The following is a 26,267-nucleotide window of genomic DNA, read 5'->3' as shown; positions in this document are numbered from 1 at the left end:
TTTACTTTCAAATACAAATGAAGATCAGGATTCAAAGTATTAAAAATGATTATATAAGGGGAATCTGAATCTTTACATAAATAGAATCTAGAGCTTTCAAAGAAAAGAGACCTGGGGGCACCTGGGTGGCTCAGTTGGTTGAGCGTCTGACCCTTGATTTGAGCTCAAGTCACGATCTCATGGTTCGTGGGATCGAGCCCCTCATGAGGCTCTGTGCTGATAGCATGTACCCTACTTGGGATTCTCTCTCTCCTTCTCTCTCTGTCCGTCCCCTGCTCACGTGCCCATGTGCACGTGTGTGCTCTCTTTTTCTAAATAAACATTTAAAAAAAAGAAAAATAAGACAGAATTTGGGAAGAGTGGAAGTGTTGGGAATATGATGCTAACAGTAATTCTCTTTCCAGAGAGTAACTATTCTACTGCATAGACTATTCCTTTGTGTTTTCCTATGTAATATCTAATTCAATTTTTTCTCTAATCTTACCTTCCTTTAACCTTTGTGTATGGAATATGAAAGGGAGGGGAAGGGGAAAAAGAAAGACTTGTTATAAAGTAGATATTGAAGCAAAAGTAAGAACAGAATGGTTAATAAACATAGTGGCTTGCTAGGTCTCAACAGACAAAAACTTCACATGGAAGAACCTTTAAATCATTTGGACTGTGATTTTCTGTATAGACCAGCAGAAGGGGGCTATGGATAGGAATGACTTCGAGAGAATTTGGAAGTGCTTGCTTGAAAGTATCTTCTCCATATTTTGATTCCCATTTTTATTATTTTTGAAATGGAAATACCCCTGGAGGAGGTAACATAGTACATTAATATGCTAGAGCCGTATCAGATCTTTCTTCTTCTGTCTAAGGGAGAACATTCGGGGGAAGGCTCTGAGAATAAGGACATGAGAAAGAAGAAAGGAACAAGACGAAATTAAAGGAAAATGTTGTTCAAGCTGGCCTGGAAATGCAGTTCAGAAGTAGCAAGAGTGATTTAGGAGTCTGATGAATAAACTCGGTAACAGCATTGGTGGTTATTACTCAGACCTAACTCATCGTTGTGCTTTACAGCAATTAGCCAACATGCTGATGTTGAAGTACCCATCTCTTGCAAATTTTTCCCAAATTTAATAACTTATGTTGACATAGTTTCTTTTTATAAGTACTTGATAGGCAACCTGGGCAGTTGATTAATATGTTTTGTGGTCTGTAATTTACCTCTAAAATACATTCACAAAGACAGTTTGATATAATTCCATGCATATTAGATAGTTGACATCCAAGGGTTGATCCAAGCAAGAACACACACTCCATAGGAGGGTGGCTAGTATTTCATTAAAAGACCACATTTCAGAGGTAGATAGTACAAATGTGTAAGGTATACTTGTTTCTGCTCAAGACCTCATGGTCTGTTAATTAGCATAAATGAACTCCTAGTTACATTATGGGGGATGGGTTTTTTAATGGTGAAATCACTGGTGTTCGCTTAAGTTGATCGGTGAAAATAATTTAGAGGCTCTCCCTCTCTTGTGTCAAAAGGATAAAGGATAAAGTCTAGGGAACCCTTTGCTTTTTATTCCTCATAAGGGTGACTGAGGCTGGATTCTTCAGTAGTTCTATTTCATCCATTGATTTAGAGGATTCTGGCGGTCTGATCGCAATTATAAAGTAAATTCGATCCCGCTCCTGCACTGCTTTCCTAGTTGGAGTAAGAAAAATGTCCATACACTGAGCAGCTGGAACAACTAAAGGGATAAAGAGCTGGGACTTCCAAGCTTACAGAACAGGTTGTGTAGACAACTTTTGAGCCCACTGCTAAGAAACATGTGTCTTCTAACTGTAGGAAGGGCAGGCTTGTCTCACACCTGTTTTCTCACTGGGTGCTGAGTTAGATGAAGTTACTCATGCTTACTTGTCTATCTCTAACTACTGCCGGCTACGTCCATCTACTAAGAGCCAAAGTGGCATCTGTCTTCTCACAGCAGTGCATTTATTAGTGCCACATATATACAGGTGGTGCTGGATTCATTAGTGAACAAGCGTAGATCACAGCCTAGACTCCAGTTAACCAGAAACCAGAAACAGAGGAAGACAATTTTTAAATAATACTGGTCATGATAATTTATGTGATTTTAATTATAAGAACGAGGGTTTCTCAGAATGTTGCAATCTCTCAGAAGGGAAAAGTGATAAATTTATGCCCTGAAAAGTGATGGAAGTCTCTCATCCAAACCTATATTCTTTAATGTACATAGATTCTTGTGAATTGTCTTATAGATGCACCCACAGATGATAAGATGTTTAAAATATTTATGAGCTGTTTGGAAAATATTACAATCTGTCTGTGTCTCAGGTCACATGTCTTCAGCATCGGAACACGAATACCTCTCAGGGTTGTTGTAAGGAATAACCAGAATACTACAGATGATACTATGCATCTACTTCTTTTTGTTTTAATTTTTTAAAGTTAATTATTTATTTTGGGAGAGACAGAGTGAGTGAGTGAGCAGGGGAGTGGCAGAGAGAGAAAGAGAGAGAGAGAATCACTGACAGTGCAGAGCCTGATGCACAGCTCAAACCCACGAACTGTGAGATCATGACCTGAACTGAAACCAAGAGTCACTTGACCGACTGAGCCACCCAGGCATCCCGAAAGCATCTACCCTCTTATACAGAGTTGATAATAAGTGCTAAGAATTATGACATCCTTTAAATAAAAGGGATATATTAATAGATATTTAAAATTAATAGATTTCCATAAATTTAAAAGTCATGTTTCAGAAACTATTTACTTCTTATAGTATTAAAATAAGGGATTAAAAACAAGTAAAGGGTTTCCAGATTAGGATAGTGGATATACATGGCATTTAACTTCTAAAAAATTACAGTTAGAGTATATGTTATATATACACAAAATCTGTGTGTGAGAGAGTAAAAGGGAGAGAAGTTAATGATTGCATGAGGGCAGGAGGGCTGTACTGGGTCTGTACTGGGCACACCAGGACATGTGATAACTTACCCTAAAGTTTAAAGTCAACAAGACCCTGCCGCTCTTTTCTTCCTAAGTTTATTTACTTATTTTGAGAGAGAGAGAGAGCATGCATGCAAGTGGGCGAGGGGCAGAGAGAGGGAGAAAGAGGATCCCAGGCAGATTCACACTGTCAGCACAGAGTCCGCTGCAGGGCTCAAACTCATGAACCATGAGATCATGACCTGGGCTTAAGTCAGACGCTTAACCAACTAAACTACCCAGCTGCCCAGACCCTGTGACTCTTAATAACAAACACAGAGCTAATCATTATGAGGAATCTGAGGGAAGCTGAGGAGCCTAGAAATAAAGGGGAAAAAGAAAAAGAAAAAAAAATGAAAATAAAGATATTTAGAGAATATGAAGAAAAAAGATGTCTGTCATCCTTGAGATGCGAGCAAATGCGTTGCATTCAGGAAGCAACAGGAGAATGCCATTACAAAGGAACTTTCCAGGGGGCGCCTGGATGGCTCAGTCCCTTGAGCAACTGACTCTTGATTTCAGCCTAGATCATGATCCCAGGGTCATGGTATCGAGCCCTGAAATGGGATCCTGGAGCCTGTTTCCAATTCTCTCTCTCTCTCTCTCTCTCTCTCTCTCTCTCTGTGCCCCTTCCCCCCATGTCTCTTGCTGTCTCTGAAATAATAAATAAATGAATGAATTAATTAATTTAAATGATTTTGTAAAAAGTAAGTTTTCAGGAACAAAAAAGAGTTCTTCGATTAAAGTCATGATGAAAAGTCATTCTAGAGGGAACAGAAATCAGAAGAGACAAAATCACAAAGAGAACAACGAAAAGAAGCGTAAGGAGTTGCCAGCATGAAAGTGAGCACTCAGCAAACGGATGAAATAGACATACTCTAAGGCATGTTGTGAAATTTCAGAACATCTGGGACAAAAAGAACATGCTAACTTCCAGAGAGAAGGGGGGGGAGGGGGTTCCTAGTAAAGAATCATGAAGGGACCAGGGGGTGTGTGGTGCTGGGGAGAGAGAGAGAGAGAGAGAGAGAGAGAGAGAAGAGACAGAAACAGAGAGAGATAAGGCTGAGGGAGACAGGGATCATGGGAAGCATGAGATCCAGCACAGGGAGAGGTAAGGAATTCCCAGCTGAACGACACTAGTGTGGCAACGTGAGGTTTCACGATGACAGCATGCCCCAGACACAGACAGCAAACAGTCTGGGTGGGAGAATGTAGACACATCAGCAAGATGCCCAAGACCATTTTACAGTCTCTTAAAAACTGAGAAAGGACGGAAAAGCAGAAGGGGCCAAGATGGTTCCCCAGGGAAGACTGAATAAAACAGACGTACAGACAAGCAAAGAGGAAACGACGACGGCGACAATGATGATGTTGTTCTTGCCTGGTCTCACTTTTTAATGCTGACTGTCTTTGCTCAACAATATTACTGAAAACAGGTCATGATGTGAAGGGAGGTCAGCCCTAACAGAGTCCCCTGTCCACCAATGAAATAAAGACATTTTTGACAACTTTGTTACTTCCTCTCTTCACAAATGAGACAGATGCTGCCATGTGGCAGTCATTTGTAGGACACTGATGAGCTTTAGGGCATTAGCTTAAGTGAGTCCCAGGCAATATGGTTCCAATATTTGCCAGTTTAGGCAACATGTACTATTGGTACAGTTTATTGTAACTTTTTCAGTTGCATCGATTGGACCAAGCTAAGGTAAAACAAGAAATTAGCTGCTCTATGAGATTCTCTCAACAAAATTGCAAGAAACCTTTTTATATGGAAATCTGTTTACTCAGAAGGGATGAAAGGTGACCCACAAAACCGAAAAGGGTAGGGTTTGGAGAGAGAAACCCAAATGTACTGGCTTGAGGTCAGGCAGAGGAGAGGACTTCCTAGGGCAGGCCTGTGCAATGATTCTCGTGTTCTTTGGTTTCTGACCATAAGGCAATAAGCTGACCTTAATTGGATCTCCCAAGGTGTTTTTCCCCCCTCCTTCCTGCCTGATCAGCTGATTACAGAGGACTAGATAAGAGTCTCAGACCCCAAATGTCAGACGACTCAACAGCCCTTAGCTATAGACAATGTAAAGCCATTCTTGGCTACGGAGGAGGCAGGGGGAGATCACATAACAAAGGCACTGCTTTAAAAAAAAAAAGGTTAGAGTGGAAGAGAGCCAAAGCATAAGAGACTCTTAAAAACTGAGAACAAACTGAGGGTTGATGGGGGGTGGGAGGGAGGGGAGGGTGGCTGATGGGTATTGAGGAGGGCACCTTTTGGGATGAGCACTGGGTGTTGTATGGAAACCAATTTGACAATAAACTTCATATATCGAAAAATAAATAAATAAATAAATAAAGCACCAAAGGGCAGTGTATTTAAAATACTGTCTAGGAAGGCGTGTAAAAATATTCGGAGGTGGGTGCATTTGCATCTGGGGTACCCTTTTGGAGGCTCCAGACGTGACCCTGAGGACCCAGTTATAGCTCTAAAGCTGTTTCTTCTTGATTTTCCATGGCATCCCATACTCCCTCCCAGACCCTGTCCCATGGCATGGGCCTCACCCCACCTCTAATAGCGTTCCTCTCCTTCTCTTGATTTAAGTTCAAAACCCATTCGAGAGCTTTCGTGGTATTAACCTATCACTGTGACTGGCACACAATGAAGAGGTTTGAAAGAGAGCCTGGCAGGTGAAAGCCATCTGTGGAATAAAAGTATGAATCCAGAAGGGAGTCTTGGGCAAGTGGGTAATCAGTTACGGAGAAGAGCTCTCTTTTCAGGCTGTGTTTGATCAGTGAGTTGGTTCCTAGATTTTCAATTGAAGCTGTATGAACAGAATTGAATTCAAAGATTTATACTGATTGTGAGGAACCGAAATAGCTGAGCGCGCGAGGCGGGAGTTGCTGAGTGATTACAAAGGTTTTTTTTTTTTTTTTTTTTTTTTTTTTTTTTTTTTTAACAAAGACAGTTTGTGAGAGGTCGGCCAAGAGGAGAAGACGTCCTAAGAGGAGACGCCAAGGAGAGCTCTTCTATGTGCAGGTTAACAAAGGAGGAGGTGCACTGGGTTAGGAGACCGAAAAGGGAGAGAAAAGGCCTGTGATGAGAAAAAATATAAATGAGCAGAGGGAATAAAATGGAAGAAGCCAGTGTTTTGAGGCTTCCACTTGAGGCCACAAATTTATCAGAGAAATAGTTCATGACACATGGAAACACCAAGGGACTGGAAGCATAGTAATGCCCGGTCTGCGGATGTTAATAAGCCTAACAGAGAATAGGGGGGCTGCGTGTGTCCTCATTTCTTGCTGGTTTCCTTGCAGAAAAGGGAAGAATAAGGCACTGTGATCACATTAAATATTACGCACTATGATCCCCAACACAATTCCATTCAATGTCGTTACATTCTCACACCAGATTTGGTTAGATTCGGAGTAAGATTTTACATTGACAAAATAACTAGATATTGGCAACAGAATTTAAATTATCCTTAAAGTTGGGCTCAAACCCTAAGGGATGGCTAACCTAGGTAGATAGGAAATATATGACTTATCCTATAAAGCTCTCAGAAAACTGTAACTTGTAGTTGAATTTAGAGCTAAAATTGATAATAATTGCTTAATGGTTTCGATTCTGATTTCATGTAAAATGTGTTCTCTGATTAAAAACCCTAAGGCATTCGTTGCTCAATTAAGAAGTAAATAGTTTACAGCAAAAATGCTGTCCAAACCACAGATAATAAATTAGAGCCGTGTAAGGAAGTTTTGATGATAACAATCACGGAAAGATATGGGTACGAGGTGCTGATTTTGGAAATCATATTACAGATCATACTACAAAATCCAAAATGAGGAGTAGTGTTTGAACCACACAGACACACACACACACACACACACACACACACACACACAGTAACTAGGACCTCTGGTTCTGAATCGCACAACCCTAAGAAGTCAACCTCCGTAACTTACTAAGATTTGCTGTGTGACTTAGGGCTTAGTATTGCTGATCATTACCTACCTTGTGGGGTTGTTCTGAACTACTGGATGATGAACGAGTTAACACGGGCAATCCACCTAGAATAGCGCCGGACATTAAGTTTGCCTCGAGAATATATACAGCTTCAAGTATAAAATGCAAAGCCTTTATGACACATTTCCTACCATGTTAGTAATTCATATCTGGAGCTGGTAAGCAGTTTTTATTTTTTTAAAATCGTATTTTCAAGATTTCCTAAACTGAACAATATGCTAAAGGCTCTAAGAAAAATGATAATTAAAAAAGCTTAATATTTTACACACTAAACGTGGCACTGTTACTCAAAAGATAAGAATGAATGCAGCTGGAATTATGACTACTCCACAAAGGTATTCTTAGCTAGGTGTGGTGAGAAGAATACAAAGATGGCCGCCAAGATTCCCGTCACCCGGGGTTTACTCCCTGCTAGGCCCCACCCCTTGAACGTGGGTAGGATCAGCGAGCACGATGGGTCATAACTCCTGCAGGTAGGTCCCTCTACTTGGCAAAGGTAAAGAGATTTTGCTGATGTAAGCAAGGCCCCCAATCAATTGACTTCCGTTAATCAAACAGGTAATTATCCTGGGTAGTCATGACCTACTCGAGTGAGCTCTTGAGAGACAGTCTGGAGACCAGAGAGATCCATCAACTGCCAAGCTGTGAGAGGGACTCACGGCTGGGACCTGGGAGCAGCAGCCTGGATTGCTGAGAGCATCCACAGCCAACAGCCAGGAAGGAAACGGGCCCTCATTAAAACTACAAGGAACTGAATTCTGTCAACAACTTGAATGAACATGGGAGAGGATCCCAAGCCTCAGAGGAAATCACGGCCCCTCTGACTCCTTCATTTCAGCCTGTGAGACCTGAGCAGTGGGCCCGCTAACCTGTGGTCGACTCCTGACCGACGGAAACGTTGACATAATAAATTGTGAGCTGCGAAGAAACTGAATATGATCGAGAAGGACCCGCTTTGCTTTGCCTGGGGGGGAAGGGTATATGAGCAGGAATGGTGGGGGAGGTTCACGATACTTCCCAGGAAGCCACGCGCACCACCAGAGACTCATTTCCTTTACTTCACTGCCGAAACTTCTGAGAAGCATAATAATAAATAAAATGATATTACCGAGTGCAAGTGCTTAGGAACTTGAGTAACAAGCTCTCTATAAATATTAGATTAAAAAGACATGAACAGCTTTTACCATTATAGAGGATAATAGAATTTGATCAGCTAAATCCCAGGGCTTTATAAAGCACAAATTATGTAAACAAGCTTAATGGCTTTTTGGATAAAACTACAAAACTAGTTCTAGGAAGAATACAGGAGGTGTTTGGACTTCCAATTTCACACGCTACAGCACGGATGCTTACTTAAATTAAAAAAAATTAAACACGAATGCAGAGAGGGTTATAAAGAACATGAATTAGCGTACAGAATATTAAGAAAAACATTGTTTTTGATTTAGAGATAAGGAGTAAGTTTCTTACTTACTGAGGATAATGGCTGGATCTAGCTTTATATACAAATTGTTATTAATCAGCGGGCAGAAAGAAGCAAATGAAGCTTCAAATATAAAAGTTCAAGGTTTCTAGGAAGAGATGTTGGTAAACATCTTAAGAAAATAGAACTAGGAGCTTAAATGTTAAAAAAAAAAACTGCACGGATAACAGAGGTAAAAACTCAAAATATATGACAGTTTATGTTCATGAAAGTCATATTTACAACAGCAAATTCTCAGAGAGAGGGTCAGAGTGGAGAAAGAGGGTCACCTCCTGGCAAGGGTGACCGTGCCTACGTTTTATAATACGCCCTAAGATCCAAACAAGAAAACCAGGCTTTGGCTTGCGTAGAACGATGTCTTCTTCCACAAAAGACTTCAATGGATACATTCTCTCCTCAATACCAACTCCACAGTACTTGAAGTGCTCTGTCATTTAGGGTACCCCCTAATTTCCAAGCCATGTAGCCCTGAACTGCAAATAGTCAAAAGAAGAATTGCATAGTAGGAGACCCGCCTCATGATAGAAAATGAGGAGTGCCAATTTATGTCAGACTTGGGCAGGAAATGAGTAAATTCAAGCTTATTTGAGATAAGAGGATTCTGTCTCTAGGTTATTTGACTGCAAGTAGTGACATTTTTCTTTCATGTTCCATAATAGAATTTTTCTTTTTCTTTTTTTCTTATCCTCTCTCTCTTTCTCCCTCTCTCTCTTTTTTTTTTTTTTTTTTTTAATAATGGAAGTCAGTGTAGAGATCCTCTCACTTCAGTCCCTACATTTCACTTACAAGGAAACCAGAAACTGAGATAGTGCTTAAAGTTCTACAGGGCATTTGTATAGTGGTACCTGCCTATGGCACAGCTGTACCAGGCACGCCCCTTTCCTAACGTGGCCCTGGTTTTCTTTGTTCCACTTCACGCAATTAGCCAAGGCAGAAACCTGGGCATCATTTTCAACTCTTATCGCACCAGCCACAGTCTGGCCAACTCGACTTCCTAAATATCCATGAAGTCAATCCCCTCCTTAACCTGACTGTCACCACCTTAAATCTCAGTTTCAACTCCTGGATTACAACAGGGGTGTTCTAACTTGTCTCCCTGTTCTATGTCTAGGTCTCCTTTGGAGAATTCTACTCAAGGTCATGCTTTGGCAACTGGGTGGCTCGGTCATTATGCATCTGACTTCAGCTCTGGTCATGATCTCACAGTCAGTGAGTTTGAGTCCCACATCGGGTGAGCACGAGCCCTGCTTCTGTGAAAAACAGGAACCCCAGGTGAGCCCTGATTTTCTCTCTCTCTCTTTCTCTCTCTCTGCCCCTTGCTCACTTGCGCTCTCTCTCTCTCAAAACAACACAAAAAATATAGTATTATCAAATGCTTGCTTTTCCCTCAGGACCAAATTTCAACTGCTTTTGCATGCCGTACAAAGCACTGTATGAGTTGATCAATTTTTCCCACCCCCTCTGCTACTTTTCCAGGCCCCACAACACCCACTTGTTCTTTAAGACTCAGCTCATGAGTCCACTGTTTTGTGGGAGATTTTGCTGGTCCCTGAGTCTAGGGTAACTGCTGATTTTAGGGTTTCCTAGAGTTGTCCATGCAGACCTTTGGAGGTTGGTCACTTCCAGCCATACCACATTCCCTGCCTCCTGCTTGCCATTACTTGCTATACTTAGGTGCATTGCCTTGTTCATTATAGACATTTTCATTGATTCAGTCACTCTCCACCCTCAAAACTTGTTTTCATTCTCTAAGACCCAAGAAGTCACTTCAACATCCATAGGGATGACCCATTTTTCCCCAAAATGCTCTTAGATGCTCTTTCCCCACGTACTCTCAATTACATTCTCCTAGACGCCTACATGTTATTTAATCATCAGAAACCTGATCTCTGCTGAGTTCCTGAGAGCTCATTCCCAAGATGCCTTTTCCCTATTTACATCAAGCCCTAAGTGATATTACTTGTCATATATTCATATGCTAACAATTAGCACATTTATACCTAACCCAAATATCCTTTGTAAGGTCTTACTGTAACTGCAAAATTTGATTCTCAAGTCAGATGGTATACAGCACCTCACATTTAACTATGCCAAAACTGACTTCTTGAATTTTCTCTAAATCTGTTCTTCCCTTAATTGTCCACATCTCCCAATGGCACTGTAATTCACCTAGTCATTCAGTCCACATATTCGGGAGTTATTTTTGATAACTGTCTTTAGCTATGCTCACCTAATCTGTCATCCATCCTGATAAGTCTACCTTCAGAATAGATCTAAAATTCATCTCTTTCTCCTCACTTAAACTGTGACCACTCTAGTTCAAGAAGGAGATGATGCTTCCTTGGACTTTCACAAAAACTCCAGAACCAGTCTCAGTGTTTCTACTCTGCGACTCATGGCACCCCCAATGGTAATTTTAAACAAGACCCTCTCCTTCTCCTGCTTAAAACCTTTCCATGGAGTCCCAACCCCTGTGCTGAAAAATAATTGAAAACATAAAAAGCAAGCTTTTCTATGTACCTCCACCCTTACTGCCTGGTCTGCTCTGGCCCTGCCTATCTGGAAGCTTCACTTTGAGCCCCTCTCCGAGGCTCTCTATGCTCCAGACTCTGGCCACTCGGGTCTCAGGTTCTTGGAAGGAAACAATCTCTTTCATGCCTTGCAGAGTTAATTTACAGGGCTCATTTCCTCCCCTCACCTTCCTGAGTGCTTTGTCTCTTTTCATACTTTAGATTTTGGCTAAAAAGTTGCTTCCCAAGAGAGGCATTATCTAAAATCCAGTATCCAAAGTAAGTATGTCCTCAGAATTCCATTACTTTTCTTGATAGAAAAATCACTTGTTTGCCTTTTTTAATGTTTATGTATTTTTGAGAGAGAGAGAGAGAGAGAGAGAGGCAGAGTGTGAGTGGGGGGAGGAGCAGAGAGAGAGGAGACACAGAATCTGAAGCAGGCTCCAGGCTGTGAGCTGCCATGAGGCCACATTCAAACCCACAAAGCATGAGATCATGACCTGAGCTGAAGTTGGACGCTTCACCGACTGAGCCACCCAGGTGCCCCTATTTGTTTGCTTTTTAAATGTGTTTTATTATTAGTTGTGAAGGCATTTGGTTATCCACTTATCTCGCATGGCACAATTCCTGATGCATAGTGGATATATAAATTAAAAAAGAAGCCTGGAAAAAGGATTGTAGAGGTATCCTCAAACACTCTTACTGTTTTTCCATAAAGACTGTGAAAATATTCACAGTCTTTGGGATTTTTTTGGTGTGTATTATATATTTTTAATTAAAATTCTTCCTTGAGTAATATAGATCCATATGCAGTTGTGATAAATAAGAGAGGTCTCTTGTACCCTTCATTCACTTGACCCAGTGGTGCCACCTTGTAAAACTACAGTACAGCATCACAACCAGGATATTCACAGTACAGTCAGGATACTAAACATTTCCATCAGGACAAGAGTCCCTCATGTTTCTCTTCTATAACCACACCTTCTGTACTCCCACCCATCCCTCCTTAACCCCCCAGCAGCCATTAAGCTGTTCTCCATTTCCATAATTTTGTCATTTCAAGAATGTTCTATAAATGAAATCAGACAGTATATAATGTTTTGAGACTGGATTTTTTTTTCACTCAGCATAATTCACTGGAGATTTATTTTTCTTGCATTGGATCAAGAGTTCATTTTTTTTTTTTTTTTTTTTTTTTTTTTTTTTTTTTTTTACTGCTGAAGACTATCCCATGGTATGGGTGTACCAAGTCTGTCTGGCCTTTCACCTGTTGAAGGGTATCTGGGTTCTTTCCAGTTTCTGGCTATTACCACTAAGTCTGCTGTGATAAGCTGCATATAGGTTTTCATGTGAACATGTCCTTATTCCCCTGGGGTACATGTCCAGGAATGCAACTGCAGGGTCAGGTAGTAGTTGCATGTTTAGTTTTTAAAGAAACTATTATTAGGAATTGGGGATGGAAGTAAGGATGATTTGCCAGAGGTATTGTAAAGAAGAAATTGAGAATATAACAGAAACAGTGAGCTTAGGTGACCAAAAGATATCAGCAGGTTGAAATTGTGGACTGAATCGAACAATAACATTTTCTAAAAGGGACACACTTCAAGTCCTCCCCTATGATTCAATATGAAACATAATGAGGATAAGGAATACAGTAGTTATTTGATAATGTTAAACAAACAAATACAATGTGGAGACATACGTTGACAGAAGTGTGGTAATAATGATTGTTTGGAGGAACTCCTTGTCCAAAAATCAAGGGAGACTTCCTTTTTCCTGTCAGGACCTAAATTAATTGTGTTTTTGTTTCCTTTGTCCTTTCTTTTAAATTAGTAATTGAATTGACAGTTTAGGATTCCAAAGAATAGATCTAAATCAGAAGTAATTTTCAATAGTGTCTTTATTTTCCACCAAATCTATATCAGATATTATTGGTCGGCGAGGTCCCTTTCCTTAAATTTTTCACATCTCTGTGCAAGTGGAAAGCTCTCCCCCATCCCACCCCAGCCATAGAAAGAAAGAAAAAAAGGATGATCCCTGCCAAGACATTGTTTCTTCCCCAGAGAAGATGTTTTGCTCCCATTTTTAAAATATGTGATATATTCAACAGTGGTAACACCTCATTATGCTTGGGTCGCTGAGAAGTAGGACAGCTCTACTCTTTAACACAAGTGTTATAAAGTAAGGTGCATATTCACTTTCTCAGGATACAGAGCGATAGATATATCAAGACTTCTAGAATTATTCATGCTGTCATTCCCTCCTCCTCTTCAACATATTATTTCTTGAAATGCAACAGCCCAAACCAACCTGTGTAGTACCATGCTGTCCTAATGATGTCAAGTTCATGTTCTTTCCAGATGAAGGAAGGGTTAATGGGTGGCAAAAGGCCAAGAATGCCGGCTGGCCTTCAATGGTCCCTGACACGCTGGTGTTCATAACTATCTTGAATGATACAAGAAGCATATTCTTACTGTATAAGGTGGTACTGTACTCTTTATTGTCCGGATGTGTTTAGAGTATTGGGTTAAACTATAATCATATTTTGTATATATTAGAAGAAATAAAAATCAGGATTCTTACAGATTAAATCCAGTTCTCATCGATTATATTTGAGTTCAAATAAGATTAACATGAAGGTAAACAAGAAAGGACTTGAGTACACTGACGAGTACAACCATCAATATGCTCTTACGTCAAGCTTTCTGGTACGTGGGTTTCTTCGCTGGGATATGTTTAGAGTTCTTGGCGTGGAAAGATAATTTTGGGAGGACAGCTACCATTTTGCCATTTTCTCTACATACTATATTCCTGTCTTTATCATTCTCCTTCTGTTCTGGGCCATGCCTGGCTTCCTGATATTGTGGGGAGTCCTCCACGGGGTTTGCTTCCCCTCAACGCTGTTCGGGGTTCTCCCTTTGAGTGGCACAATCCTATTTCCATTTCGCACCTACGTTGGGGAATGTCATCGAAAAGATGTGACTACTGATTGTCCTGTAAGCTGAACCCAAGCACTCCGAGGCTTCTCACTTCCAAATGTCACCCTCTCCTGTCCTTGGAATGTGGGTTCCACTAGCCTTTTCCTCTCCTAGAGGTTGCTCCAAGAACAGAGTTGAGATGGTGATGCGATGCTGAGGACACCTGTATGGTACATGTGACTGGACCCAGTTAAGGCCTCTTTAGAAACTTCTAAGAATTTGCTGCCATCCTTGTGCTTCTTAAAACTGCCACCTGCCAACCTGGGGTGACCTGCCTCTCCCCCTGCCCTCCGGTTTCAGATTACACCAGAAAAGTTCCCTGGAGGGTTGCGAACCAACAAACTATTCAGTCAAAGTCTCCAGAGGTTGAGCCAGTAAGTGTGGAAAACAAAGATAAGAACAAGAAACCCGTGATTCTAAAGCACTGCCAGATTTAAGAACCATTGGCCTCAAACAGATTTGTATTTAATCTTGTCTGAATAATATAAACAAGATATTTAACTCTCTAATCCTTCAAAAAATAATAATACTTTGCTCCCGGGTAACATTTACTGAAAGTCTACCATGTGTCAGATAATATGTGAAGAACCGAACGTACATTATCTTCTTTAATTTATGTAATAATGTTATGAAGTAGATATAGATATTACTATTAACCCATTTTACAGATAAACGTACTGAGGCTTATTGAGTTATTAAACTTAATAAATAACGTGCCCAAGATCAATGGAGCCAGGATGTAAACCAGGTAGTGTAAGTAAAGAATTCATCATGGTATCTGACACACAGTAGACAGATCATGTAGTAATCATCATAAATAGCATCAAATAATCATCGTTACTGTTATAATCAAATGCCTCAGCAGTTTCCATCAAATGCTGATCCTCTCCTGGAGCCAGTGAATAGTACATGTCCCACACTCTTCTACTTTGGAGGGTAAGACATTACTAAGTATCTGATGGAAAATCTGTTCTTAGACATCTGTATATCTTACACATTGTGGGTGTTTACAAGAACCCCACAATTTCATTTCATAACCCTGAAATTTAATATGGAAGTAAAGAAAAACTAGGTTCTCTTCTGATGTAGAAAATTCCAGATACATTTTGTGAAAGGTGCAGGTGATGCCAGAATAGGATTTCAGTACCCAGAAAGTCTCCTTCTGTAACTGGGGGGCCCAGGGAAGCTCTGGAATGGTCCATAAGCTTCCCCTCACACGGGCAGTATGGACAGTCAAGCAGTCTACGTTACTCATGGAGGCTGCTTCGTGGGTCAGTCCTTTCTATGGACTTCAACCTTCAATTTCACTTTCTGGGTTTTTCCCCTACATACTGATAATTTAAAATTATGCCCTGCTCAAGTCAGAAGGTGGACTTTAAAAAAAACAGGTTAGAAGATTTTATTGTAGAAATACATTTCACCGTTTTATGGAACAAATCCAACAATACATAGCTTATTACACGCTGAGATAAGAATGTGGCCCAGAAGAAATACACCTGGGTAGTACTGTCCATGCTCAACACGCAGAAAAGGAATGTTCGTGAAACATAAATATGGCACTGTTACCTGTCATGTTGCAGTAGACTTTCAGAGGCCCCAGCGGTCCACTGCCATCAGGATCTATCCAGTAGTAATTTGATGTCTGGCCCAGGTGTTTGTATGCTTCACAGGAAGGCTCATAGATCGCTGGAACAGAATAGCCTACATGAGAAAGGTGCAGTGCAAATGGCTCCCCAGATAGGTGCCCCAGCCACATCCAATACTGGCCTGCCACTAGCGAGTGGTATACCCTCCTGTTGGGAGTGGCATTCTTTTTCTCTACACTTAAATTCATGATTTGGTTCTTACTCTATAAGCCTTTTTGACCTAACAAAGATAGCGAGTTCCTGCTATGGCTTTATAGTTGGAAAAAAATATAAACCAAACAATAAACTGTTAAATAAATGTAATGTTGCATTAGGGCTCATGATCGTTGAAAAAATACTTAATCTGTAGTTATTTATATATGTCATCTCCTTACTGTAGGGGGCTTTATTTTGAAAGGCCATAAATACTGGTTGTTTTGTTGGGCTAAAAGAAAAATCCCTCTCTCTCTCTCTCTCTCTCTCTCTCACACACACACACACACACACACACACATACACACACACACTTTTTTTGCATAGATAGCATAAATTTTCCTCAAACAGCATGGGATTTCTAATCTTCCTTCATTTAAGAAAAAAGGAAAGACACATCCCTGCTTCATTTTATTATAGGTGTATTAATTACATCGCATCTAGTTTTTGTGGAAAGCTGACATCAATGTAATTAAATTACAGGTTCCTTTTCATTGTTTTCCCTTTTGTTCCCATGCTCCCAACACATTTTCTTTTCTCACAGAGACTGCATCTGTTTTTAGAAATACAAAATGGGCGTTTACATACCCCCTTTGTAGTTACAACTTCTGGAATACCATTGGGAAGACTTTTTAAAACAGCTCCACACTGACATTTATGATGACTTTGAAAGATGTCTTTCCACACTTGCTCTTGGCCAAAAGGCCGAGAAGCGATTGAAAGATGTCTTTCCAAAACTAAGAATTACTTCTGGTAAAGAGCTATCATCAGATGCACACATAGTACAGTCTTTTGGGAAAGTGCACTGGAATTCACATGGCTGGGATCTGTCATTCTTCAACGACGGGTCTGATTCCAGGACCCTTTTCCACCTTCCTGTCCTCTTCCATGTTCTCCGTGCCTCCCTCTGGCTGCCTGTAGTTTCCTCGCCAAGATGTTGGGCCTCCGATTCTATTTCACGTCAACAACAACACACCAGACTAAAACAATTCTCAAATGCTTTGTTTTACTTAACCCTTCTTTCCTCCTTCCATTCTTTCTGCAAATTATTGAGTACCTATGATGTGCTGAGCAGGGATTAGGCAACACAAATACAGCTGTAAGCAATTCAGATAAAGAGCCTTTGGAGTAGGGTCTGTTCACTAATTATTGTGGTATTACTCATGCATTAAGGTGCCACTGGAAGGGGTGAAGATGGAAAGTTATGCAGGGCTCACGCGCCTTTTGTCCCAGTGTGATGATTAATATGCCCAATTTCAGTCTCCCAAGTCTCTTATTTGGATAATAAACTATGGTTGCTCTAATTTTGAATGCCATGCCAACTAAAATATTGCAATAAAGGGCAGCGAGGAAGAGTTTTTAAACCCTTCAGCAGGAAGATGCTATAATTAGATGTAGGTTTTAGAGAGAAAACTCCTGTAGCAAAACAATAGATTTTAGGGAAGTGATTCAGAAATTCATGAGCTCACAGAGGCTGTCATTGCCATAGGCCAGGGGAAGGATGACTGTTTCCATAAGAAAGTGCGAGGATAGATAAAGTATATGGCACTGACTCATATGTTTTTAAAATCAACTGGAGACGGAGACCAGGTGGGTGTAGGGAGTTAGGAAGAAAAAGAGTTCAGAATGACCTAAACGCACCATTTCTAACTGGCTCCTATTTTTTTGTAACCTCTCTCCAGATAATTACAGTTTTTGTGGGTAGCTCAAAATGATCCAGAATGTCAGGTTAGAATTCTAAAGTTCTCCCTTTAGACCCTTTGGCCAATCTGCCATTATAAGCTTTCACGTTTCTTTTTTTTAAATTTAATCATGAGTCACTCTCTTTTCTCCCGGTAAACACCCCATTTTCCTTATCGTGTGGTATCTGTTTACAATAATCACACTATTAATTGGTCGTCTTACCCAAACATCTCTTCACTTTCCCAACAAATTATTCTTTTTACCCAGTGTTAGTCTGGTCCTAAGACATACTTTCATTATGTTAAAAAAAATGTAATGATTTTTCAGTCTCTGATATTACATCCCAGATTGCTATCTATGCCTACAAGACCTTCGACAAACCTAAGAGCTGTCTCCTGGTTTTGGTGAACTGCCAGTGTAAACCTCGCACACTGGTCAGGCAAATTTGACACAGGATCTTGCTCACCCTTTCTGGGGTTACCTTTATCTGCAATACACTACAAGCCTCTTTCTCAGTCTACCAACCTTCTCTACCAGAGTTAACAATTAACGCAGAAGTTCGAAGAAACAGGACTCTGCAATCAAACAGACTTGGGTTGAACTGACTCTGCAAAGCACCATGTACAGAACACAGGTAAAGTGCTTGATCTCACTTAGCCTTGTCTGGAGAAGAGGGATCGGGTACATTGCAATACAGTGACAAGAGCTGGAGGATATGACACCACCAACCGCTTCACCTTTCTATCTGGCCCACGGTCAACATTTAAGAGGTGGAATTTTTATGATTAATATACTACTTATTAATCAGGTCCTACTCACAGTCCTCCTTTCTTAAGGAGGGCCTCCCTAGTCAACGGTCCGGTCAATATACCCATCTTTCTGTACAATCCGGGGCATCCGTTGCTCATCTCACATCCTGTAATACCTGATTAGAGTCCATTTAGGACTTGATTGACTGTTGGTAATGGAATTGCATATACAACTATTTTATTTCCTAATAAGACTGTGAATTATCCTGTGGGGAGGGTCTAGAAGATACATTTCTCTTTCCTACTCCATGCAATCTAACATGGTAGATGTTTAAGAAAAGCCATCAGAACTAACGAAAGCATGATCTGATGGTAAGCGCGGGTAACTCCTGCACGTCTAAGAAAGCATCTAAGCACTCTAAAGAGGGCTACAGACCTTAATGTGAGGAACTGACTAAGAACCAATTCTGAAGGCTTGTAGATGAGGGAAATCTGGGTGTGCAAGCGGCTTGTCTCTTTGTCTTCAAAGCGTGACTGTTATTCTGTGTGACTTTAACCTACAACTGGCCTTCTGGCTGCTTTTGCCTCATCGACACAAATGGACACCAAGTACTTCAGTCCAAACTTTATCATGTGTGAAAAATCAACTGGACAGCTTGTTAAGATGGGGATTCCTGGGCTTCCCCCCAAAGATTCTGATTCAGCAGAGAATTTGCAGTTGTAATAAGCTTCTAAGTGAGCCTGATACTGCTGGTCCTGACTGCATGTTGAAGGGCCCTGCTCCAATCCTGGAAAAAAGTTAACTCTGGAAGGGTAGGCTAATTCCTTTTTTAAATTTAGATATAAAAGGGAAAAAAAATAGAACACTGAAAGGCAAGACAGTAGAGTTTTAAATAAGGCTGGAATGCCACCTCACTTCACTCAAAATAATGAAAAGGGAGTGGGATACAGAGCCCTAAATAAAAATAAGGGTGCCTGGGTGGCTCAGTCAGTTGAGTGTCTGACTCTTTATTTTGACTCAGGGATTGAGCCCTGTGTGGGGCTCCGTGCTAAGCACGGAGCCTACCTGAGATCTTCTTTCTCTATCTCCTTCTGCCCCTTTACCCCATTTGCAATCTCTCTCTCTGTGTCTCAAATTAAAAAAAATAAAACCCTAAATAAAAATACATGTCAAAAGAAACATACTTGGGTGAATGCACCCACATGGTAACAGTGATCATCTTTGATTAATAAGACTATGGATGATATAAGACTTCATACTTTTCTGTTTTCCATACTACTTATAATGTGTGTCAGTTACACTATCATTAAAAATACACTTGCAAAATACATATCTAGAATAATGGCACGGAGGTAAGATGGCAAGTACAGCTCGGTATAATGAGACTGTATTAGTTTTTTAACTGAATGAGGAATGAAGAGATAAAAACTGAGAATAAACTGAGGGTTGATGGGGGTGTGGGAGGGAGGGGAAAGTGAGTGATGGGCGTTGAGGAGGGCACCTGTTGGGATGAGCCCTGGGTGTTGTATGGAAACCAATTTGACAATAAATTTCATATTAAAAAAAGTTGATTCAACATTATCCTAAAAAAATCTCCTTTCTGTCATTTACTACATAGAAACTCCCTTTAACTTTTAGTTTTCTTAGCTGTAAAATGAAGGCAACGATACCTCCTTCACTGTTATTGTAACGATTAAGTGAAATCACACACACTTTGTCAACTAAAAAGAATTGAGTATATTGACATTTTAATGCAGAGAATGAGCTAACCAAAGCATTTACCCTGCATGCCTCAGCCGGTTAGCTTGGCATCCAGTGGAGGCATAGCTGGGCTGTACAATTTGTGCACATGAAGCCTGAGGAGCTGAAAGAGCACGAGGGCTAAGGCAGAAGCCGATGAAGAAAGAAAAGAGTGTGAGCCATCATCAGTGATGGAGTTTTGCTAGGAGACTGCTGAAGAGCAGAGAGGCAATTGGGCCGATGGGGAAATAAACAGACTCATCAAGTCCATTGATTTATCGGAAAAGTAATTTTTCTCTGCTGTGACTTCTAGTCCCAAATAAAAGGTCTCATATTAGTCTACATATTCGTAAATAAATCTCAGAGGTTCAGAAATACTATGATTGAACACATTAGATTGGATTTCATAGCATGTAAAATTCCAGAAAGTGGTGAATCCTAAGTATATTATACACATTTACTAAACAATGAATGTTGTCTGTCTGGTATCATACTAGGCACAATGGAAAATGACAAAGTATGGCTTTATTAGTTTCATGTGGCTGCTGTAACAAATAAGCAAATATTAACGGACTGAAACAACACCAACTGATTATCTTACGGTTCTCGAGAAGTTTGAGATGGATTTCCCATTCTAAATTCAAGGTGTCTGTGGGGCTGTTCTCCTTCTGAAAAGTCTGGGGGAGAGTCCATTTTCTCACCTCTTTCAGCTTCTAGACTCCACCCACATCCCCTGCTCATTGTCCCAACTTTCTATCTTCTAAGTCAGTCCTCCTCATGCTCCATTATTCTGATTCTCTGCTTTCCCTGTCACATCTCTTTCTCTGTTTTAAGGAGCCCTCTGATCACAGTAGGCACACCCAGACAATCCAGGATAATCTCATGCAACAGGCCTTAACTTAATCATGACGCCCTTTGCTGCATATGGTAACATATTCACAGGTTCCACAGATTAGGACCACTGGGGGTGGGGAGCATTATTCTGCTTATCACAACTATATAAAAATGTTATGACTGCTCTACTTAATGAACAAATTTTATTAAGCATCATATGCGTTCCCAGTGTTGCCGAGTAACAAAAGTATCAAGGAGAGTAACAAAGATGGAAGAACAAAGTCAAAGGTTGTACTGAGCTTTAAAGGTCCATATGGCCCTGAGGTAAACAACATGTGCATCCTCTGCCCTCTCAGTCCCCACCAGGGACCACGAGACACTCCCCCTGCGCGTGCGCACCCACGGCATGAGGCATCTGAACGATTGTCAACTCTCTGGCAGAGGGAAGAGCAAAGGGTTGAAGAGGAAGGATGTGCAATAGGCCTAATGTGCCAGCAGATAAAGCACAATTAAGGAATGGTCAGAGTGTAGACAGAATATAAAGGAGGAGCTACATCTGAGGAGAAGAACTCTCAAGAGTCTGAACTGCTGCAGAAAATGGGAACAGAAAGAGGACCGAAAGAAGGCGATACATTTAGTGAGCCTGTGTGAGGGACTTCCAATATTTCAGGGCGGTGGTATTTATGGAAGCCAAATTATAGGGAAAGGAACTAGTTGGTGGAATCGTGTGATGACCGCACCGTCGTAGGAATTCGAACACGAACACAAAAACAGAATAATCATTGACAGAGATTGCTAAATTCATGAGGGAGATGTTGTTAGGATGTGTGAGACAGATTCATTTTTTTTTTAAGTGGGTATTTCTCATTCTCAAACCAACGCTTTTTGATGAATTTTGAAAAATAATACACAAAAAAAGATAACGTTTCGTTTCTTGCCCCAGCAACAAATTTTGGTGAGCTTGTATTTTGTTCTCTTTTTGAAAGCCAAGGCCCTCTTCTTGCCTCTGTGTAGACTTCCTTCAATAGTGTGAGAAGATAAGGTAACTGCTCACCATCCAGAATCCATGATGGCCATGCTCTGTTAGCGGCTGTCAGGGACTCGTTACCACCTCTCTCCCACCAGGAAGTGAGCTCTAAATTCTGATGATCGATTTTAGATTCTGGAGAATTTTTTTATAAAAGCAACAACTTTGTCTGCAAATGCGTCTTTACCAGCACTGTCTAGACTCTGATTTAAAATAAGAAGAAAACAATAGTTTCCTATTTGGCAAAAAGAAAAATGTCACTTTTCATTACTGTTTTATTTGCATTTTTGATTAATAATTGGACATTTTATTTTCAAATGTATATTGGAGAGGTTTTCAAAGTCTTTTGTGGGGTGTACAGCCATGAGTTTTGCCCATTTATTGTCAGTGTTCTTCTATTGACTTAAATTGGCTGTGATATAAATGAAGACTAAAATCTGTGTTCTCTGATATTGGTCTTCCCTATTTTATCTAACAGCTTTGAAAATGTAGTTTTTGATGTATAAATATATTTTATGCTATCAAATATATTAAGATTTCCACTTTAAAAACTGTTTTCACAGCTCTATAATAATATTATTCACAGCATGTAATATTATCCTCCATTTATGACGGTAAAGATCTTGGATACCATACTAAGTAGTGATTAAGACATACAAACACATATGATTAAAAGATTAAGGTACCAGGGAATGGAGAAGAAAGCACATATCTGTGATTATGTATCATGGCCTCAGTTTTCACATGAACATTGATGATTCACAAAGGACGCCGCTATGGATTGAAACGTATCCTTCCCAAAAAAGATGTTGAGGTTCTAATCTCCAGTACCTGTGATGGTGACCTTATTTGGAAATAGGTATTGAAGACGGTTAGGTTGAGATGAGGTCATTACAACCGGCCTAACCCAACTGGACTTATAAAAGGGGGACATTTGGACACAGAAACAGATAGAGACAAGGGAAGACCATATAAAGATGCAGAAAGAATGCCAACTACAAGTTAAAGAATGTCTGAGGTCACCGGAAAGAAGCTAGTAGAGGAATATGGAACAAATTCTCCCTTACAGGTCTCAGAAGGAATCAACCCAGCAGATACCTTGGTTTTGGATTTCTATCGTCTGAAACTGTGAGGCAACAATTTGCTGTTGACTCACCTTGTTTGTGGCTCTTTGTTACAGCAGTCCTGAGAAACTAATACAGACATATAGGTGCCAAGTGACTGGGCCAAGTTCTCCTCACCCTACATGCAAGCTTTTCCAACTTACAGATGGTGTGGAGGAGGACTCTCCACCATGTTTCACTACTATAACTTTAAGAGAGAAATATCTTTCAGATAAAATAATTATTTTTGGCTCATATGTGCAAGGTCTTATGTTGGGTGCTCTGACCTTATGGTGGCTCCCTTATGTTGGCTCTCCTTGACCCTTTCAACGTATAATTTGCAATAGGTGTGTAAGCATATGACGTATATCCTTCCCATTATTACCTTCTACAGCATATGGATCTCTAGAAGTCGTCAAGGATGAAATGTGTTAGAAAATTAATCACAAGTCAAAAATTAACATGTATATAAAGGTTATGTTTGGAACATCATAAGTAGTCCTCTCCTGATTGCCCAGAAAGGGAAAAGTTCACTTCTAATGATTTGATATAAAATTAGAAAGAAGCATAAAATAATTTTATAGCTCATTTGCTAGTAAATGCTGTAATGTGACATTTTGGGTATTGATGGTTTATGAATGTCTTCACTTTCCTGCTCTCTTAGAGTGGAAGGACCACATACTTGTTACAGACTTGTGTAGGGACCAGGAACAAGAGGCTAAAAAAGGGGAAGTTCGTTCACTGGAGATGCCACCCTTCAATTAACAAAGAAGTCTTTTAATGGAAAATACGGATGCACCAAGAAATGACAAAACGGTTGTTCTTGGCCCTTGAAAGGGGCTTGGGGCATATGTGAATTGGTGACATTCAGAATAGGATAGTCTGTGGGACTAAGTCACCTTCTGATCTTAATGTTTCTTTCAAAAATAAATTTATCTACTAAAATATTTATCATTTGAAACCATGAATTTGATTTTCTGCTCTCAATCAGGCCCTGGTGAATTTGGTTGAAGAACCTACTTTTCCCAGAATCTCGTTATTCCTGTTAAGGTAACTACTTTTGCACAACCAAGCTGGAAATCCAGAGAGGCAGCAGTGGCCTGGAGACCTTCCCTGTGAAAGCTCCCTAATTCTAAGAGCATGCAATTATTTTTAATTAGCACAATGTAAGTTCACAATACCTAGGTCCTCATTAACACCTGAATATTAACCTCATATGTTCTCTGTCTCTTTGAATTTTTTTTAAAGCTTGAATGAATGCCCTGAATAAACTACATTATATCCCGGAGGAATTATTGTCTCATAATTGGCACATAGCAAATGGTGGTGATAGAGAGAGAGAGTGGGTTTCAAACCAGATATTTTGCATGCGAATATTATGTCACGATCCTTCCATGAGTGCAATTTCTGTATGAGATGTTATTCATTATCATTCTCTAATGGATTCTTTACCTGTCCAAGTCTCAGGGGGAAAAGGGTAATTAGAAGGTGGAAAAAAAAGGAAAAAGTTTTGATTTCTTGTTCATAAATCAATAGCTTATATTTATCTTCCCTGACAAGTCCTTCAAGAAAATTGTGGAAATAAAGTAAAATCTACATTTATTTTTTTCATTTCTATTCTTTCTCTTACCCACATTTATCCCATTTCTGCCCTTTGTTTGATTCTTCCCAAGTCCTTCCATTGTTAATTGTATTGACTCGAAGGTACTGTTTTAAAGAAAACAGTAATCCAAAGTTTGAAATTCTAATCACAAAACCACAACTCTTTGACTCTATATCATCATGACTGCCATATTTCGTGGTGATGTCAATATACATACTTGACATTCTATGACTCCCACTCCACAGAACATAAAATTGACTGTTTTTCATGACTCAGTCTGGAGAAGCTCTACCCGTATTTTCTTCATTATTACTTTTAGGATACAGAAGATGAGGAGGAGGAGAAAAGAACATATAAAACCAAGCAGCCGTGCTATAAACTCATGCTTTCTCATTTTAATAGGTCTCTACAGTGGAGCTCAGCAACCCTACCGATCATTAGCTTAGATCCTATAGAGATTGGCTCTATTTCCATCTCTAACCTTATCGTTCTCATTTTCACTGTGTCCCCATTATGAGACCATGAACACTGATCCAAATGTGTTGGCACCTGTATTCCCCTCCTTCAATATAACTCTGCCCTACATCGGTCCTTTTCCCTTTCCTCCTAATTATTTTTTTTTTTTTGATATCTACTAATGTGGTACTATTCTAGTGCTATGGCTTGTACTAGAAATAAGTAAAATGAATCACAAATCCTGGCTCTGAGGAATTTGCTGTCTAATGTATGGGGTAGACATGTGGAGAGATAAAACACTGTATAATTTGTTAAATGTTATTAAATAAAAAGAGATATAAACAAAGTACCCCAACACTTTAGGTAGGGGATTGGACAACTTGGCTGAGGACAGTCTGATCAAGTCAGGCTTGTGGCTCACATCTGTGAAGTTACTTAAAGCTGTCTTAAAGGATGAGTAGGAGTTCGCAGGAAGAGGAGAGAAGGGTCCTTCTTTACTGCTCCTTTCCAATGCCATGTTATTTCATGCTGGTCTTCAGATACTTCAAGATAATTATTTCCTTGATTTTCTTTCTCTTCTGTTCCCATTAGCTCCATGCTCTTTGTCTGTTAATTAGCACCGATCTCTCCTATCTTGGGTGGTAGAGGGGGAAAAAATATCCCAGTTGCCCTCTGGTCCTGTTTATCAAAGCAACCTAAAGGAACGTCTCTTTGTCAGCACTTAGACCTGAATCCCCTCAAGTCAGAAAGTTATCGCTTCTTCCTTGTTTTCAAGAGTACCATTGATGTCTACATGAACTTCTGACTAAGTCCTCCTTCTCTGAGATTTCAGTAGACTTGGTCACTGTTGACCATCTCCTCACTGAAACTTCTTCTTCCCTGTGTTTGTGTCCTCACACTTGTCTGATTCTGACCGCTCCTTCCGTGTGTCCTGAACTGTCATTTCTCTTTTCCTGGCCTATAGAGAGAACTATTCTCTGAGGCTTGTCTTCAGTGCTCTGTCCCTGCCATGTGCACAGAAGGATTAGTTCACTACTCTCAAGACTTTTCACCTAAAGAAAGGCGGAGTACAACTGGAACCCAGGCATTCTGGCTACAGAATCTCTGCTCTTAAGCCGTGCTGAAGTGTTTATACTAATCTCATCATTATGTTTTACTATTTTTTCATATTCATACTAGTTTTACTATTTATACTATTCTTATTATAATTTTCAAGAAAAAAATCACCTTTTAGTCTTACTGTTGA

General features: G+C 40.1%; 1 protein-coding gene across 1 annotated transcript in view; it reads right to left on the bottom strand.

Moving 5' to 3' along the window:
* Nucleotides 1-26,267, bottom strand: part of CNTNAP2 (contactin associated protein 2) — a 1,228,588-nt gene that overhangs the window by 690,028 nt on the left and 512,293 nt on the right. Inside the window, exon 12 of the mRNA XM_042927363.1 lies at nucleotides 15,554-15,673. Coding sequence (XP_042783297.1) covers nucleotides 15,554-15,673 — 120 coding nt within the window. The remainder of the gene's footprint in view (nucleotides 1-15,553; nucleotides 15,674-26,267) is intronic.

The sequence above is a fragment of the Panthera leo genome, chromosome A2 (genome assembly GCF_018350215.1).
Source record: "Panthera leo isolate Ple1 chromosome A2, P.leo_Ple1_pat1.1, whole genome shotgun sequence".
NCBI lineage: Eukaryota > Metazoa > Chordata > Mammalia > Carnivora > Felidae > Panthera > Panthera leo.
This window is presented reverse-complemented; position numbering and strand designations above follow the sequence as displayed.